At 42.3% G+C, this 16676-nt stretch overlaps 1 protein-coding gene across 22 annotated transcripts in view; it reads right to left on the bottom strand.

The window, feature by feature from the left end:
• Window positions 1-16676, bottom strand: part of FNBP1 (formin binding protein 1) — a 66305-nt gene that overhangs the window by 30900 nt on the left and 18729 nt on the right. For all 22 annotated transcript variants that reach the window (XM_068211256.1, XM_068211257.1, XM_068211259.1 and 19 more), the window contains 2 exons: window positions 9516-9578; window positions 8592-8696 (listed from right to left, as the gene is read on the bottom strand). In XM_068211256.1, the coding sequence (XP_068067357.1) occupies window positions 8592-8696; window positions 9516-9578 (168 nt within the window). The remainder of the gene's footprint in view (window positions 1-8591; window positions 8697-9515; window positions 9579-16676) is intronic.

The raw sequence follows: 16676 nt of genomic DNA, 5'->3' as shown, positions 1-16676 counted from the left end.
GAGCCTTCTTACCACCTGCTTGAAACCACCTGCAGTTCATCAATAAAATGCAACTTCAGCAATCAGTGCACAGCAGAATGAGACCAAAGAATGACAGACGAGGAACTTATCCATAATCCTTGCAAACATTTTACTAGCAGCACTAGTAAAGCTTTATATAGTGGTCTGAATTAAATCAGTCCTAATACTTTTTGCCTTTGAACAAGAAAATTGAACAGAGAAAGGGAATATGGACACTTTATGATGGGCACTGTCAACACTGAAAGTGTAAGAAAATTTTTGCAAACTGCTACACTTCACATGAAGGCTCTTAGAGAATTAAATACTTTCATTTATATTGTTCCATTTACCTTCTCCCCCAGGCCTCCTTTGATAGGAAATACAACTTGTGATGAAGGGTAGGAGAAATTTTTAAAAACCAAGTCTATCTTCTGCCATTTTGGTCTCCAATACAGAAAAGAATGAGGATATTTTGCTGAGAACAATTTTCTGAGACACATTCCAGAAACAGCAGAAGGGTCAATAGACACACTGTCTTCTGGGTTTACACAGACAAAAATGCAGCTCCTCAGGGCTGTTATGGTGGGAGTGATATGAATAACTGAAAAGGGCAGAAAAAAACTTTGGCTGTTATTCAGCTGGTCCACACTAAGTGGAACAGTTCAACTCCTCAGCAGTTGCTCTTGTCCAGAATGGCAGAGTTTCCAGTCAAAACTTTGGTGTCACTTTGTTTCTTCTTTCTTTTCTCCCATTCTGCACCCCCTCTTTTCTTTCACACTCAGACAGCATGTGAGATGCATCACTGCCAGGCCATTGCCTGCCCAAACAGATCTGTCTTTGGCAAATCCAAGATCACACTAAATTGCAAACACAAAGAGAAAAAAAAATCACCCCTGCCCCCTCCCCTCAACTACCCAATCCCTTTAAAATAGCTTAATGATAAAGGCAGACTCAGAAACACTTCCCCAGTTGCAGGAATGCTTTCTATTGCTCACAGATTTTTCAGCTCCAGGCTCTGGCCCTCCCTCCACGGCTGCCCTGCGAGCAGCGGGCACCGGGAGCAGCAGCACTGGCAGCGTGGGCAGGGTCATTATTAACAGTGGGCATCCTGCCACAGACTCCAAAACAGGGCCAAGGCTCCAGGCTTGGATTTACATAGCCTCCAAATCAAGCTCCACTCTTTACTATTTTACAATAACCAGTTGGGTCTCTTTGAACCGGCAAGAAGAGAAAGGATTTGAAATTTGCTTTCCCGAAAGAAAAAAACAAAAAGCACAATGGGGTGTGCAAAATAACAGCAGAGAAAGAAACAAAAAGAAAAAATCCTTTCTTTTAACATTTGAAGAGGTGGAGGAAAAATCTGAGACTCTGTGGATCCCTGAAATCCTTTGGCTGAATATAATATACAAATGAGCAAACCACTGACAGAGGATGGAAAATCTTCCTCACCACATCTCAGGAATTGTTATCTAGTGCAGTCTCACTGCACACAACTCTGCCAGAATTCAGAAACTCTCACTAACAAAAGATCTCTCCAAACAACACAGTCCCGCTTAAGCTCTAACAACAGAGATGGACTAAATTAATTAAGAAGAAGAGCAGAGCAGCACCTCTCAGCACACTGCTCCAAGGCCCTGGGGAATAACTGTGCCTCAGACCCAAAAGTTTGTCACCTTGCACTGCCATTCTCATGTCATGAATATTAAATAACCAAACTCTCTGGATGACTGAACTGTGAATCCCTGCAAACACCCAGGAGTTTTCCACACAGCTCAGAGAAATGCAGTTCCATGAGGAAATCTGGCAAGTCTAATTCATTATAAAAGAAGGATAATCTCCGTGGATGCAAGGTTATGTGGGTTTGATGGAGGAGATAACAAGAAAAGATGTATTTGGAGCACTAGCTGACAATGTTTAAATGATTTCTGGAGGTCTGTTTAGTTGTACTACATAAGCAATTAAACTCTGCCATGTATAAATCTGGGTATTGAATATAAATAATGGAAATTATTTCTTGAATATAAATAATGGAAATTTCAGGACTGGGTAATAGATTGCTTAGCTCATATTTGGAATACTGGGCACGGTTCTACTCCTCTCTCTCCAAGAAAGAATTTACAAACACAGCCAACACAGAAGGGACAGTCAGGGTTCAAAATTTACCAGGACAAATTCTGTAGCCTTGAAGATCAATTTTAAGGGTAAAACACACAACTCTGTCTCTCAGGGAGGTGAATTAGTCTGAGTGACCAGGGTGATGCTGAGCTGCAGCAGCAAAGGCTTTCCCATTAGAGATAAAATCACTGTCCCCCTGTACTCAGCATTTGTCAGGCCACACCTGGAGTATTGTGTTCAGTGGTCCCCACCATACAAAAAGGAATACCTGGACAGACTGGAGAAGGTCCAGAAAGGCCACAAAGGTGATCCAGCACAGGGAAGCTGTCATGTGAAGGAAGGCTGGGAGACCTGGGTTAGGTCAGCCTGGAGAATGAAGGCTCAGGGTACCTTGTCACTGTGTCCCAGGGTTTGAAGGGTGACTACAGGGAAGATGGACACTGTACAAGGAGTCACATGGAAAAGACAAAGAGCAATGGGTACAAGTCACCCCTGGGGGGATCCCAATTGGGCACCAGGGGACAATTTTTCACAGTGAGAACAATGAGCCATTGGAATAATCTCCCCAGGGAAATGGTGGAATCCCCAACATGGGGCACAATTCAGATGAAAAGGGTTCTGGGCCATCTTGTCTAGACTGTGCTTCTGCCAAGGAACACTGGGCCAGACAATCCTTCAATTCCCTTCCAACCTGGTATTCTATGATTCACTGAAACTGAGCAGCTTACAAACGAAATTCACTAAATTCTGAGGCCTTCTCACGCAGGTGAAAAGATTTATTCCAATGTTATGACAGAAAAAGAATGACTACAAAGAAGCTTTCCAACTGTACAGCATGAAATTGCTGTGCATTAGCTTAGAACACCAGTTCTATCACACTGGTGATTCAAACTGCAGTTGTTTAATTCAGAAGATATTCCAAAGCCTCTCCTTCACACTCCTTTTCCCTCTCTTCAGCAATCACCTCCCAAAAGAGTTGTATTGTCACAAAACTCAGTCAAATTGCCACGTAGAGCATTGCTGCAGGGGAGCACTGTTAAAAGGAAATTTAAGTTCAGTCGGATTTCCTTGCCTTACACTAAAACTGGCTCTTTGATCTCTTATCACCAAGCACAGGGTATGTATAGGGTACATATGGAGATTTATTAAGTTCCCCAGACACTCCTGCTGGAGTCATTAACTCTCTATTGAGTAGAAATCGACCCTCTTAAATTAGTCATGATTCCAAAAGGGAAACAGCTGCTCTGCACAGAGAGGCAGGGATGACAGGTTGTAAACAAGGTTTACTCTTCCAGAAATGCAAATTGCTCTCCTGAGGGACTCCCTGAGTTCACACACTGCATCATCCTTTAGGAAGGAAGCAGTTCAGGAAGGAGACAGGGGTCTGCATAACCCAGAGAAATAACATGAAATCACATTACCCAGCATTTGAATTGATGAGAAATCTGACACACATCACAAGCAAAGACACAGAAATTTAGCCAGTTCCATTTGTGAAGCAAAAAAGAAGCAGCTGCCTACTCAACATACAAAAAACTCACCACCATACAGGGAAAATCTTTTGCAGTGTCAAATTCTCCAACAAGAAATGCCCAGGCCAGGCCCTCCTGACTGGGCCTGGCACACCTCACCTGTGTATTTCACCTTGATGCTGCTGCTGTATCTCTACAAATTCACAGCAAAGAATGGGAAAAGCAAAGCCTCTGGGACTACTCAGTGCAGAATAAATAACACAAACACTGTAAGTCTTCTCCACCTTGCAAAAGCACCTTTGCATGACACTGCATTTCCTACAATGCTGGTACACTCATGGAGCCAGTGGGTGCCTTGATGTGGACAGGAGAGGGAAGGGATGCAAGTCCCACCATCACAGAGCAGATGACTTGGCATCTCCTGAAAAATTAGGCCTATTTAGTAGTTACAGTCTGCAGAAGGCAGATACCCACAACCTGGGGTTGGGGTGAAGCTCACTGCTGACAGACTTTGCTGACTAAACCTCAGGGGGATGTGGCAACAGCAGAGCCCTGAGCTGGAGTTCCTCCAGTTTAGTCTGGGCTGTCATCTGGCTTCACTATGACCTGACTGCTGAAACACCCACCTGAGATGTCTCCAGAGCCCAAAACAGCTTCTTACACCTCTCATTGTAAGGATGTGTGATCTCCCAGAGGAGGGATTTGTGTCCCAGAGCACGGCAGCCCAGAGGCTGGAAATGCAGCTCCCACCTGAGAGCACTGCTGAGCACACAGGAAGATCAGCTAATCCCAGGTTCCAATTAGCAGGATTTCTACACCTACGTTCTCTCAGACTTTGCCTGTGATTCACCTACCCCAAGCCATGCTAAGTGTGTCTCCTGAGGGTAAGGAGGGGACAGACTCTGTGCTTTGTGCAGAAATTCAGCACCCAGGTAACGTGGCACGAGAAAAGAGAAAATGAAACTTCAAACATGAAACCTCAGTATCCCCCACAGTTATATTTACAGACTAGAAAACTACTATCATGGTGATATTCTATTTTAAGTCTTCATGCAAATCTGAAGCTATTCTGGGTCTCCAAAACATCTTGGATATTGCAGATATAACCTGAAACTTGCAGAGCATAGGGGAAAGCTCAGAGAGATTTCAGTAAACTGGAGATCACTCCCAGTTCCCCCAGTTTCTCCACTTCAAAACCAAATGCAAATAAATCTAAAATTCCTAAGTATCTCACATTATTGCCTAAGGTCAACATTTGACCGTCTTTCTCTTCAGCCAAGGGACAGATCCTGCCTGACACCAAGTACTTCAAACCACTCTCCTCACCACAAATGCCGAGCAAATCAAGAGGCAAACTCTTCCCATGCTTGGCCTCAGCCACTTCCTATTTAAAATCAGTCTCTGAAATGCCTACCTGGAAAAGAAACCCTTAGAAAAGCCAGTTGATTTTTTAATTTTATTACAAGAAGTCTGCAAAGGCACCATTGGGTACCACATTATCCCATAAAGATGTCAGCTTTTTAGTGATTGCAGCTCTGAAAAGAAGGCAGAAACAATAGAGCTCTGCCTTATATGTACAGTGGCTCCGTGCTGGCGACAGAGACCATTTCCCCAAATGGTCAAAAAATGGAAGCAGCTCCTCTGTGGTTTTTGAAAGAGAAGTGCTTTAAAGCACACACCACACTGTGATCCAAATGAAATAAAGCTTTCAGTGATACCTACAAGGCTTCCTGGAAGCAGCATCAGCATGTTGCAGCATTTATTTAGTTTAGAAGGATATTTTCACAGACTGTGAGCTTCTTGCCCTGACTTTGCTACACTGCATTTTGTGTTGACACAAACATCTCTGCAAGCTTTGGCTGCTGAGGGTTTAGAGGTTCAGTGCAAACAGGGAAGGAAGCTCAGGTGCCCTGCTCCACTCTCCCTCTATTCCTGCACACTGTGATCATTGCAGAGACTGAGCACAGCTTCTGCTCCCTGTTCCTACTACCAAAAAAGGAGCTGAGAGGAAACAAAGCCAAACACTCCTCCCTCCAAGATCAGCTACCAGGCTGCTGCCTGGCAAGGTGATGGAGCCCATGCTGGCCACAGAAGGGGAAGAGAAGGGACGTGCCCTCCACCTACCTGGTCCTACAGAAGGAATGTGGACCTGGGTACATGATGCCCAGGCTCCACATCAACCCTGCCTTTAGGCCCTTTGCCAAGCAGTCCTGGAGAAATAAGGAGGAAAGTGACTCTTATTCTGCTTCTCTGCCACTTTTCTGGTTACTTAATGCTCCCAAACTGTAATACCTTGGGCAAGGGATAAATGCTGGTAGATGGCAGCTCTGGCACAGTTTCCTGCTGCAGTTGTCAAAGGCTACGAAGATTTGAAAGATGAAGAGATGTGTGCATTTCAGAACCTCACACAGCTTAGCATTAGGAAATTGCAGCTGTATTCTCTTCTGACTGTGTCATTGTGATCACTGTAGAATTTTAATTTCATTAATGCCATCCACTCTATCATGTGTGATGCAAAAAATAGCTCCTGTGTCTGCTCATATTGGCAGGTACAAGCTGAAGCAGCCAAGGTGTCAATCTCAAGCCAAAGAAATGAGGGCAACCAGCCCCACTGCTTGAGGAGCACCTTGTTCTGCCAAAGAGAAGAGCTCTGACACAGCCAAGCTGCCCATTCTCCTGGCCAGGTGGATTTCTGGGAGCTTTTGGGGGTAGGAGTGCAGCAGCCAAGCCATAAGGAGCAAGAGAAATCAGAAGTGCTGCTGTAGTAGGAGGAGGTTGAAGTCATCCTATTGCTTCATTTGGAGCTGAGCAGCTCCTGCATCCCCCTGGAGCGAGCTGGGGAGAGCAGCAGTGCTGGTGGAACAATATCCCATTCTGCACTGGGAGTTATGCAAGAGCCTCCCAGTCACACGGGCAGAGGGGAGCAAAGAAAGGGCATTATTCACAGCCTGACATGGATGAACCCAGTTTAACACATGCACTTGGAAAACACTGTTCTCTCTGTTCAGTAATATTATTTCACATTCCACTCATTTTGATAACCTTTTCCTTCTCCCATCTACTCTGTTGACTGCCTGGAAAGTGCAGTAATGCCTTCTCCTGAGAGCTGCCAACATGCATAACTAACAGATTTTTCTTTCAAGATACCACTGAGCCTCATTTTGCAATAAATAATTTACAAATTCACACAATAAAAAGCTAGAAGAATTTAAAAGGGAAGCCTCTCTGCTTCACTTGAAAGGGAAAGAGCACCAGGGTAGGAAATTGCTTCCCAGAATTTAACTAACACTCTTAGATTGATAAATCACCAATATGCCACCTTTTACTCTGACCAGAAAAGGCCAGCCTTGGAAAGGGATGTAGAAATCAGGAGTTTCAGTCCCCTACTTCAAACAGTAAGTCATGTCTTTATATCCCTTTGACATGACCTCAGCTTTGGAAAAAAATCTAGGGCAAGCCCTAATTTTATCTATGAAAGAAGTATTCTAAAATCACTTTATACAGATAAAGCAGAGATGATCCCTCTCTGTTAGAAAAACCCACATGTGGTGCTACATCTTTAACAATCTGTACATGCATTCATCTGTCAAGTGCCCTGGCAAATCCAGAAAGCAACAAAGGATCAAATCTACATGGTGAATTTGCAACTAAGAGCCAAGTAAATTACAAGACCACAGAGGTATTTTGTCCTTTGATATGCAATAGCACTTGGGGGAAATTTTCTGAGCTTGTTTATGATTTACTGTTCTCATTTCCAAGAGCATCCTTGATGCACTCTGCCACACAAAGTCCTGATGCTCAGCACACCAGAAACACAAGATCCCACAGATGTAAAGGGAAATTTATATTTCATATCTTCACAGGACTGAAGTAACTTAGAATAGAATGAAGCAGACCTCTTGAGAAGCAAAACCTACATTTTACAAGGAGACCTCAGATTAGAAAGATTTCTTACCTATAATTCACTTTCCTTTCCTGTCCCTGCAACAAAACATTTGGCATATTTTAAGCTTCAGCTTTTACTTTTTCCTTTCTCTTTTGGTCGCCTTTCCTTTTATTTTTTTCCTTCAAGAAATAAACATTTTCAAACGTTCTGGCTATTTTGTGCCTGTCTGACTCAAACTCAAGGAGGACAAAACTGTCCTTACACACTGTAATGTGGTGTTTCTGATCTACATTAGTGCATCTTCTGAGCAAATGTGTAACTCCAAACCCAGAAGCTATTTAAAACATTTTCTTCCTCTTCATTGCTTCCTTAAGTTAGAGGTATTTGACTTGCACCAGTAAAATTTAAACTTTAAGCATCCTTCCACACATCCAATTTTGAATCAAACTAAAGAGAGAAAGTATTTCCAGACAGATGTCCTGAAACAGGACTGGATGTTTAAAATTAAGCATTAGTTCAAAAGCTTCACTGAGTGGGGATCATAGTAAAAATGCCACAAATGATTCTGCAACCAGCCAGCAACTGAGAAATGAAAATAAAAGCCTAGTGCCATCTGTGACAAGCATGGATTCCAGGATCCTTTATCACATGGAAAGCTGTCCTGCTCTAAACCTTCAACTAGGAAAACCAATTCTGATAATAATTCATTGCATCTAATGACATTGGGAAATGTTTGAAGTGCTGCTCAAAGGGCAGGAAGTTTAGTTCTACCTGAATCACAGAGGTAATGAAAATGTGTGGAAACTGCAAACAGCCCTCAGGGAGCCCTCACAAGCCTGGCTGTCACAGAACCTGGGGTGTTAGTCAAAACTGAGCTTGCATCAACTCCTTTAGAGCCATATCAGCTCTGTTAAACTCAGATACCACCCACTAAAAAAACCTGACTCTATGTGTTTAGAGTTTTCATATAAATAAAGGTGTCTGCAGAGATCTCCCAGGTTTTAATTCACCAGCAGAATGACTCTGAGGCATTAAGCCTCAGAGGCTTTATCCTACCAGGAGGATTAAGTAAACCTATCACATCCATGTTTACAAACAGCCTCCACCCTCCAGCTCACCTTTTCAACATCTGCTTTTGTCACGTTGATGTCAGCATCCATTTTCTCAAAATACTGCTGTGCTCGATCAGCTTCTTTGCAATCACGTTCAAACCGCCTTTTACTCTGACAAGAAAAACCAGAAACCTTCATTATGGGAAGCAAAAGATACCAAAATCTACCTAAAATTCATGCCTGCCACTAAAACAATCTGTTGCAACAACTGAAGGATTTTAAGGCTCTCTTGTTTACACTGGAATACATTTCCATATTAACAAATTTCAAAAAATGGAGTTACCAGAGGCACATTTTTGGTTCTATTATTCAGGCTGATCATATGTCCGTATTTTTCCCTTTTAGCATCACTTCCACTCTTGAATCTTTCTCTTTCAACACTTATCCCCTTCATTTTTGTAAATGAATGAGGGAGTTAGTAAGATCTATAAATTTGCAAATATCAATATCAATAACTTTAGGTTATTGATAGCCCCTTTCTACCCTCTCCTGTACTTACAGCCACACTTTGCATTCATCACATGAATGACAATGCCAATGTATATTTACTTTTGGGAAGCAGCACCTGACTCAGGAGATATTCCTGTTCAATTTATTCATGCATTATGAAGCTGTTCAACTTGCAGTGGAATAGCTGAACAGAACCCTTAGGGACTCTGCAGTTTCAGCAATGCTTAGCACACTTTTCAAGCCATATCAAATGAAATGCTGCTCGTGATAGACAAAGAGCGCACAGAAGCCAAATGTTCTGTTAAAACAGATTTTTTTTCAAGACTGCAAGTGTATTTAAGACAGCAGAGTTTTAAAAGTCACATTTCTACAACTTTTATCCATATACCTTTCTTTTTCCAAATAAAAGGTTTTGAACCATCTCTTTGAAAATAATATATAAACAACTTATATGCCACATCTGAGGAATTTGCCACTTACTGCTTCAAGTTGTTTCCAGCAAGTTTCAATGTGTTGTTGTGCCTTTCTGCCATCATGGAAGTGCTGTTTAGAAAAAGAAAAGAGAAAGAAAACATTTTGAACAACAAAAGAACAAACAGTCAAGTATGCTCAAGAAAAAGCCCAACCAGAAATCATTGTGACAGCTGTGTTCTGCAAGGCTGGTGAATTGAGCAGGTGTGTGATGACTATCTAATGTCTCAGCAGGCTGCAGATGGATATTTGCATCAATTATAGTGGTTAGTTCGACTAAGGCTAATTAATCCCTTTAGCAATTCTACCTTGTATTGTTCCCTGTATCTCATAATTATTGGTTTCCAGTATCATGAGATCTGAAGCACTTTTATCTGATGAGTATTTCTTTGGTGACAGACTGAACACTAGCTCTAAATTAAAATTTCTCTCTACATGAATTTACCAAGATGCACTTGATTGGCACATTTTAACAACTGATGTTTGTCCTGATTTTCATTCAGACTCAACAAAAAAACCCTCTTCTTCCTAGTTACTAGCTGTGTGTCAAAGCCAGCTGCTCCTTCCTCTCAAGAGGTTTTTGGTGCCATGGGTCCCTCCAGAATCCCTCCTCTCCCACACGCTGGGGGTGAGTGTGTGTTCACAGAGTAAGACGTAGCACCAGTTTTAAATTGAGATGTCAGCTAAACAAGGAACTCCTCTCCTGATGTGCTTTTTGGAAGAAGAATCTTAATTGCAGTTGGATTAAGTAACAGTTCTTAGCCCTTACACAATGTTCTTCATCAAAGAATTTAATCTGTATTAGAGTTTAACCCTCTGTAGAATCACAGAGTGGTTTGGGTGGGAAGGGACCTCAAAGAACACTTTGGTCCAACCCCCTGCCATGGGCAGGGACACCTTCCACTGTCCCAGGGTGCTCCAAGCCCTGTCCAACCTGGCCTTGGACACTTCCAGGGATGGGGCAGCCACAGCTTCTCTGGGCAAGCTGTTCTTCCATATGCCTGGCATTCCCTCAAGATAAGCAATTCATTCCAGATCGTTGTATAAGTCAGTGACCCAGCTCTGGACAGGAATGTGAATGTAGACCCAGCTGACTGCTACAACAGGTTATTCCCCTCCACACACCCCCTGTAAAATAAATAATGAAGCAAACTGAAACAGGAAGAGAGAGGACTTTCTTTTGTATTATTTACTGGCAATTAGTTTAACTCAAATCCAGGAATGGTGTCGCAAAGTAAACTTGAAAAACAAAGGCCAGATAATCCCACTAGAATTCATGTGCTCTCACGCCCAAGTGTAATCAGATTTTAGAAAAATCTTAAGGAACGTGATACCTATGGTTTGTTGGGTTAAAAAAAGCTCACACTCCAGATCATTAACCTGCTACAAAATGCCACAGTTAGAAAAATATGCCTGCAAGCACTTTACAATTGGCAGCTCCTTGGTTTCCTGCACCTTCCTCTACAGCAACTGGTATTTTCCTATGTCAGGGGAGTGAGGGACATTTCAGAGTTGCCACTCTGGATTCATCAGACATGACAACAAAAAGCCCCAAAACTGCAATTCTCTATCATATCATGTCCAATAGGCTCATTTAGCCTTAAAAATCACAGTAATGTTAAACATGTCTGCAAGAACAGAACAACACCAGGGCTACCCTGGGTGCTCTGGATGCTATCTGTAGTCCCAAACACTTTCTGCTAAAAAGGGATGCTCACCTAGAACTGAGCACAGGGACGCTCTACAGGTTTATGTGTCTGGATGGTGCTTACCTCCACATGAAATTCTTAAAGCAGACAAGAGAGGCCCAGTGGCAATGTTTTCCATCCTGGCACATGCCATGCTCGGCTCTGGCTCTGCTCCTGCCCTCCGAGGAGGGAGCACGTGTGGCCACTGGGCCATGGGAGGGGGAGCAGTGATAGCCTGGCACTGCTGGGACAGCAGAGACCTTCTCCAAACACTGCCTCACCACATTGTGACATGAAAAAACCCCTGACTCACTGTAAAACTGCTGTGTGGCAGGGAAAGGCTCCAAGTTGATTTCAGTTCCCTTTGTAGATCCCCATGTCCTTTCAACTCTGCGTGTGACAGATGCTGCCTCTTCCCTGCCAGGGGCTCCTCTTTTCAGCCTTTTGTCATTAGAGTTTAGGAAAACAGTCCCAAGGAGCAACAAAAACAGTCCCAAGGAACAACTGTAATTTAACACTACATTTTTCAACATTTTGCTAATGAGCCTGAAATTCATGGAAGCCTTAGCAGTGAAGCTGGAAGGAAAATGACTCAGATGTCTTCATCTTGCCTTCCCTGCTTCCACCAGCCCCCATTTGTGTGCTCCCCACTCTGCTGGGGTAGGAAGGGACCTGATTTGGGAGCAGCTGGACTGTGTGAAACCCAACACTGTCAATGACCCATAAACCTCAGGAAAACAACATGCCAGGTTTGTTTAACAGGAAACAATTGCAGAGAGGAGCTGCAGGATGAACTTGGGAAACAAAAGCCTATCAGATGTATTTTTAAACCTTTGTAGTTGAATAATGTAATTCTAAAAAGCCATCCCTGTTACTTCCAAATCTGTCTCCTCTGTAAAACAAGCTGCACAAGCTTCTGAAAGTACACACAAGAAGCACTGAGTCTGAACAGTGAGACTGCATCCAGCTCAGATTTGGCTGCATTTTGATACTTTATTTTGTTTTTAGAAATTCTTCTGCACAAATGGAACGCTGAGATGTAGCATGGGCATTGCTGAAGATTATTAAATAGTAAAATATTAAACAGTGATAAATTAAGGTGCATCACATCTTGAAGAGTTCAGGGAAATACTGCCTTTTTTCAGTTCAACCAATTTCTAAATATACTTATATAACCTCTAATTCTTGCTGTGTTGTCCCTTGTTGTGAGCGAACACTGGTTTTGCAAATCTTTGTGCTCAGATGGTAATTTCTGCCTTCCAAAAATTCATTTTTAAATACAACAACTAAGTGGGACCTTCCAACTATCTGTATTTCTTCACTGGCCCAATGTTATGGGTAAGAAAAGTCAAGGTACTATGGTCAAGTGATCTGCCTAAAGTCATACAGGAAGCCTCCAGTTTCCTCAAACCACGCACTATCTTCAACTTCTGCAAACTCATTTCCTTTACAATCCTCTTAAAACAGCAAATGTCCTTTACCTTCACCTCCTTCCCCTTCCAAAACCCCAGCAAAAATAACTCTAAGCTCAACTATTCCTTGACAAGGTTTCAAGATACAAGTTCCAATTTAAATAAATGTCTTTGAACAAATTAAATAATTGGTTGTTCTACACCTGAACACTTAGCAAATGGAAACATGACAAACGATTTAGCAAATCCTGTGGCAAACTACCACTCTTAGTCACATTCATTTCAGCAGCACGCAGATGAATTTAGAGTAATTGATACAATATTGCTTTTTCCCTCTCCCAAACTGAATGTCCAAACTAATGGCCCCATTCAGGCTGTTAAAAAAAAAAATCAGAAGATGAGCAAGATATTCAATTAATAAATCACACCTCAAGTGTGCCAGTGAGACATTAGCAACAGTGTTGGTGGCTCACATGCCATGATTTCCTCCAGACTTTTCACCCACATCCACAAAATTCTAAAAACACATTAAAAGCACAGTAAAGTGAAAAGTTTGGGGTTCTTAATGTTCATTCAATCAACCTCCCCTAAATCACCTTGAAGTCTCTACTTTGCAGTCTTTGGCTGGCAAACACTGTGCCAACTTTAAGATTTCCCTGAACAATACTTTATTGAACTATTAAACCAACCAAATGGCTTAAAACGCAGCAGCACTGCCCAAACTCAAACCATACATGACCACAACTGTCCTTCTTCCCTGTGTTAAAGCCCAACGTGTCCCAGGGTGCTCTGAACAATCCACAATGGCCATGTTTTGACTGGACAACTCCATCCATTCCAGCTCACAGGATTAACACAATAATACAGGTTTTAGGTGATCTCACCAGAGTTCACAGAATCAGTTTGGAAAGATCTTCATGACTGAGTTCAACTCATGACCAACCATCACCATTTCAACCAGACCTGAGTGCCATGTGCAATCTTTCCTTAAACACTTCCAAGGATAGTGACTTCACCACCTCCCTAGACAGCCCAACCCAACTCTTTCCAAGAAGAGATTCTTCCTGGAATACCAAAATTCACTTGTTAAGATTTGAGATACTTTTATCAGAGTGTTAAGTCGCTCATGTGAGGACTGTGGATTAACTCAACTTTTTCAAAGCTTTTGTTATATGCAAAAAGCCTGCAGCTCAAAGAATGAGCTGTTCCCTTTGCAAATCCAGCCACAGGGATCGGTGTGCTTTCCTCATTAGGATGCTGCCTGTGTCTGGAACAGCTGGGGAGCAATCCTGGCTGCTGTGCAATCAAAGACAAACCTCTCATTGACTTTTGTTGGGCTCAGATTTCACCCGTGTTGATCAAAACCCCGGGAGCAGCGAGCGAGGGTCCCACAATGCAGAGCCTGTTCCTGCCAACACTGCCACAATTAGGAGCAGCGGGATATTTTTGCAAAACTTCCTTGGTATGCACGAGGGTTTACACAGCCCCAGAGCTCGCCCAGCAGACAACAACAGCTTGTTAGAAGATGCATCTTATCTTTTTTTTTTCCCTGACCTTTTGAGAGGAGCGGGATAAAAGATGTTGCTAAAAGCATCTAATGAAGGACAACACATTCCAGTACTTTTGCTGAGGAGTTCCTGGGCAATTTTAAATTAAATAATTGCCTGAAACACGTACATTACCAGCATGACAACAGGGCTGCTTAGGCTCTGTCTAAACTGATCCTGTGAAACCTTTTAAAAAAGGCTGTAATAAGACAGCCTTGTTTTTCTTAAACAAACAGGAGTTGATTACATGGTTAAACTAAAGACTTGTACATCTACAGTATGTTTGTATTAGAAATAATCATAAAAACAGTCTTAATTTATATACATAGCATATGGTTCATTTGACAACATCCTTTTCAAGAACTCTCAAAAAATATATCTAAGGCATGGGTGCTTCATTCTTTTTTTTTATTTACATTTGAGATAATAAGACAGACTGACAAAATAGTTACCTTTGGCTTCTGTAACAAGTACTCCCAGCTCACACTGATAATAAATATAAATACAGTACTTCATCCTCCAATTCAAACTCTTATCTCCATTTTTTGTTACAAGTGATTTCTAAAATAATAGCTACTGATTAAAGCACACCAGAGACGGAAATAAGAGAACACTATTTTTTCCTCGATTTTCTCAGCAATATTTGCAAAAAGCCTTATCAAATGTTTTTCTTTTCCTGGCTGCAAAGACAGGAAACAGTCTCCTCCAAAGAAATCTTTCTTTCCAAAAATAGCAATATGTTCTTGAGGTCTTATCTCTTTCAGCTGTAGTAAGAGGAGCATTAGACAGTCCTGTGAATGTTGACATAAAATTCATGACCATTTTAACACACATTCATCAACTACTTAATATTGGGGCATAACCCTGTTCTCCTTTGCAATATCCATAGGAACATTATTCTTAACAACCACTTATCAACTTGGTCAAGCCTGGAACAAGTTCTACAAATACCTGCTCAAGGTTGAACTTAATTTGATTGAAGTATCTGCTCCTGGAGCAGTGCATTCCAAGGAAATTCCATTTAATAAGCTCTATGGACCAAATCTTCCCAGGCTTCAAATTCCAGATCAGCTGCACATGACAACCTGAAGTAGCTGCCCCTGTTGTTACTGAGCTGTAACAACAGAATGATGGATGGGGTTTGGAGCAACCTGGACCAGTGGAAGGTGTTCCTGCCCTGGGCAGGGAGTTGGAATGAGATCATCTTTAAGGTCCCTTCCAAATCAAACCATTCTGTGACTCCCTGGCGATTGGCACAAACCTAAAAGACACCGTGGTAGTAATATTTATGGTGACTTGTCATTTTCATGCTACATATGACAGAAAAAGTCCTTATATTGGGAATTGAAACTCAGAACAACTTCTCAGGCACAGAGACAATCCTGCAGCTTCCAGTACAGCTCCATGGCAGCAGAGCTAAGGGATCCTCAGGAGCACTCTGCTGCACTGGCCAGCTCCTGGAGAGGTCCTGCTGAACCATCTGCCTTCAGGGCAGCAAGGGCAGCAAGGCCAGCAGGCCCTGGAACCAGCGAGCACACAGGTGTGACAGGCTGTTTGGAGATCATGTACCCTCCTCCAACCCATCCCTAGGGACTAATCTTGTCCTTAAAAGCTCACCTGTGCCCAGGTGCTCCACAAAAGCAAACCTAGGGCTCTTCAAATGGAGATTCATCATTACTACTAAAACTATGGTGTTAAAAGTTGTTTGTGCTTTTATATCCTTCAATGAAATTAGAGGAACATGCTGCTCTAGCTTCCACCTCTTCTCATTTCCAGCATTGTCACCAAGCTCTCCTTCCACTCATCCACAGTTAAAAGATACCATTTCAAATGGTCTTTGACATTCCTGTGGAAGACTTGCACTACAAAAACTAGAAGATGTACAAGCTAATGCCTCAACATGCAAGAAAATACTTTTAGCTGTTTCCATATACCCTTCATGCACACATTCACCTACACAGAAGTACCAAGACCTGCATCAGATATACAGAATATTAAATGACTGCAAAAATGCCAGCTGAACGTGCCCACATGTACCACAGGCTTGGATGAACACCATTCTCCACAGTTAACACATGCACTACTCATCTGGCTTTATTGTTGCTCTTTCTTTGCAGGCCAATCTCTGTGGCTGTACAGGCAGAACACAAAGGGAAAAATACATCCATGGTCAATGCTCACCCCCCTCACCCTCAGGCATCTCTCAGTCATGCACTGAGCAGGAAATGTTACTGTTCATAGAAGGCATCTCTCATCTTGTCCCTCTAAAGGGCTCTTGCTGTGCAGAGCAGTATTCAGGCTAATTCACAGAAAATGGAACTACATTTGTTAGTAAACAGATTTTGCTTTCCCAGTCTGATTTCTTCACGTTGCAAACAGAAGCTGATTTATTTATTTATTTGGGCTATCATTTCATAGTTCAATGTACCCATCCAAAACTGGGAAGAGCAGGATATGAAGTTCAGTGGTCTCAACTTTGAATCCTGCTAAATCCAAAGGTCACATTATACCTTTCAGCTGGAT

The sequence above is a fragment of the Anomalospiza imberbis genome, chromosome 21 (genome assembly GCF_031753505.1).
Source record: "Anomalospiza imberbis isolate Cuckoo-Finch-1a 21T00152 chromosome 21, ASM3175350v1, whole genome shotgun sequence".
In the NCBI taxonomy this organism is placed as follows: Eukaryota; Metazoa; Chordata; class Aves; order Passeriformes; family Viduidae; genus Anomalospiza; species Anomalospiza imberbis.
Note: the sequence above shows the minus strand (reverse complement) of the source record. Positions and strands in the feature narration are given on the sequence as shown.